This window comes from Postia placenta (genome assembly GCF_002117355.1).
Source record: "Postia placenta MAD-698-R-SB12 unplaced genomic scaffold POSPLAscaffold_309, whole genome shotgun sequence".
Taxonomy (NCBI): Eukaryota; Fungi; Basidiomycota; class Agaricomycetes; order Polyporales; family Adustoporiaceae; genus Rhodonia; species Rhodonia placenta.
The window spans coordinates 1-2504 of NW_020170140.1; the positions used below are offsets into that span (position 1 = coordinate 1).

Below are 2504 nucleotides of genomic sequence, written 5' to 3' on the forward strand. Positions count from 1 at the left end.
ACAGTTGGGGCACTCAAATCGTCGGTATCCTTGCTTCCCACAGCCGAAGCATGTGCCGGGGAAGTTTCCTTTTCCGACGGCCGTATTGATGCTGGCCGAAGCTGCGTGTGACGAGGGTGCACCACCACGTGCCCCTCCGCGTCCTTGACCCCGTGCCGAGAAGAAGCTGTTTAGCTCGGGCCGACGAGCCCGGCTAACGTCGAGGATTTGCTCGACCTCGGTGGCGCGCTTGTCAGCGGCTTGCCACGTGGCGAAGGTTTCGAGTTCGAGTTTGCGATAGACGCGGGAAGGGATGCCGCTCAGGTACTTGTCGCGTAGTTCCAGGTTCCCATACCCGGAACGGTCCGCCGGACCCTTGAACAGTGCAGAGAATTCTGCGGCGGTGCGCTTCTCGCGCATGGTTTTGTCGGAGCAGAGCTTGGTAAGCTCCACCTGTGCTGCAGCGGCGTCGTCGAGATTGCCAAAACGGGCCTTGAATGCCTGAAGGAAGGCTTTTTCATCGACGAAGGGGGTTGTCGCTCCCTGGATCCCGATTTGGACAGAGGCAAGCTGGGAGAAGATGGGGGTGGCCCAAGCTCGCGCGTCACCATCGAGGAGACTGAGGGCAACCTGGATCTTCAGCTCGAGGAAAGAGAGGGCCGTGTTGATCGTCCAGTAGATGAGCAACTGCGAGATGAAGCGGTTGCATTCGATCACCGACTTCCCATCGTATCGGAGCGGGAGGAGGAGCTTCAACGTCTCCTTATCAGGGACAGCAGCGGGAGAGGACATTATCGGCGACGAGGGGGACGAAGGACTGCCCGCGGACGAAGGCGACTGTTGTGACTGTCCGCCGGGCGGACTTCTCGAGGAACGAGTGCTTGAGCGGCCTCGCGGCGGCGACGGCGGTGAAGCCGGTTGAGGAAGCCCGGAGGCGGGGTGACGTAGGACAGGGACTGAAGTCGAGGCGGTGACCGCTAACGACGAGCTGGCCCAAGAATGCGGCGGAGTGTCGCGGGGCTCGGTCTTGGGAGGCCTTTCCAACCGCGGCCCCAGGGGGGACTGGGGGATCGCTTGAGGGGTCGCTGTAGGCTGTGCGACTGCCTCAGTTCCTCGAGGGAGATGGGGATCTCCTCGCGCTTGACCTGTACTGGCGACAGGTTGGGGGATGCGGGTGCCTGGCGAGGCAGGTCGGGATGGGACGGGAGTGACGTGGTGAGATGTAGATCTCGAGGTGCCAGCGTACCGGAGTGCAGGGCCGCTGGGGTGTTGGACCCGTCGGATTGGTACGAAGTGTCCTTCGTCAACAGTGATGGACCGTGGAGTGCGATTAGGGCACGGTTGCCGATTACAGATGAAGAAAGGAGCTCTGTCTCCGCTGCTGTTTGGGTCGTCACGAGAGACGTCGACCTGCTCCTGGGTGTCGAAGGCGTGCTCAAGTCGAGAGCAGTCGAAGAATTCGTCAGCCACGTTGATGGGGGGAGGAAGGGGAGGTGCGCGTGCTATGAAAGGCCGTGCTAGCTAGCTTACACCTACGGCGCCCGAGGTAACACTAGGGTTCGCAGTTCACGTGGGGCCCAGTACTGCTTTTGGCTAGTATGCAGCAGGAACCTAAGCCACGCGTCCGTGAGGACAAGTACCGCCCACTGAAGTGCAGGTACTGAAGAGTTCATTCCCTAAGTGGTGGCGATGTATAGTACGCTATCTAGGTATTGTAGGGTACAGTAAGGGTGCGCACCACCCAACCTATAGGAGGTGAATGTGAGTAGTGGGAGTCCCGAGGGAACGCCGGCAGCTATGGGGAGTTTTGACCTAATGTCGCGACTTGGGGTCGAGCGACAGGAGAAAACCTAAAAGCTGGGGGCGTTCGACTGGTTCTTACCGAAGCGATGGTGAGCTAGGCTCGAACCTAAGGCTAGGGACAAGTAAGTTAGTATTGAATAAGTAGGTAAGTACAGGGGCTTACTGACCTAGGGACAAGAGGTCGAAACTGAGGTCCCTAGGGCAGCAGAGGCAGGTTTATATACAGGGGGAGATTAGGGCAGGCTGTGCACGTTGGTCTGTGTGCAGCATGCCGACGCGGCCCCGGGGGCCGGTGAGTCAGAGCGGCTGTGTCAGCGGGGCCCGAGCTGTGCCGTGCGTTGCCGCCCCATCTAATCTAATCGTACAGTAGATAGTGACGCGTCCATATCAGGCAGGTAGTACAGAGGTCGCGGGTTCGAGCCCGCGAAAAGGAAAAATTAAAAACGGCTAGGCGCCGTACCAACTCGTGACACCCTGGTGATGTTCTTTGGCCTCACTAATTCCCCCGCGACCTTCCAGGCCATGATGAACGAGATCTTCCACGATCTCATCGTCGGCGGCAAGATCCTTGTGTACCTGGATGACATACTCATCTTCTCCACCAACAAAGAGGAGCATGAAAAGGTCACACACGAGGTTCTGCGTCGCCTTCAGGACAACGATCTGTTCCTGAAGCCTGAGAAGTGCGAGTGGGACGTTCCCAAAGTTGACTACGTCGGCTA

At 58.9% G+C, this 2504-nt stretch overlaps 2 protein-coding genes across 2 annotated transcripts; both read right to left on the reverse strand.

The window, feature by feature from the left end:
- Positions 1 to 13: 13 nt before the first annotated feature.
- On the reverse strand, positions 14 to 771 carry POSPLADRAFT_1162900 (hypothetical protein; the record flags this gene model as incomplete). The annotated part of the gene is made up of 2 exons (XM_024487756.1): positions 14 to 166; positions 199 to 771. The coding sequence occupies 2 exons, from the start codon at positions 769 to 771 to the stop codon at positions 14 to 16; spliced, it is 726 nt and encodes a 241-aa protein (XP_024332614.1).
- A 336-nt stretch (positions 772 to 1107) lies between these two features.
- POSPLADRAFT_1104822 (hypothetical protein) lies at positions 1108 to 2061 on the reverse strand (the record flags this gene model as incomplete). Its single annotated transcript, XM_024483266.1, has 5 exons — positions 1108 to 1496; positions 1703 to 1725; positions 1862 to 1894; positions 1946 to 1949; positions 2007 to 2061. Coding segments are annotated over 5 exons (504 nt in total), but the record flags the coding sequence as incomplete, so codon positions are not given.
- Positions 2062 to 2504: the final 443 nt, after the last annotated feature.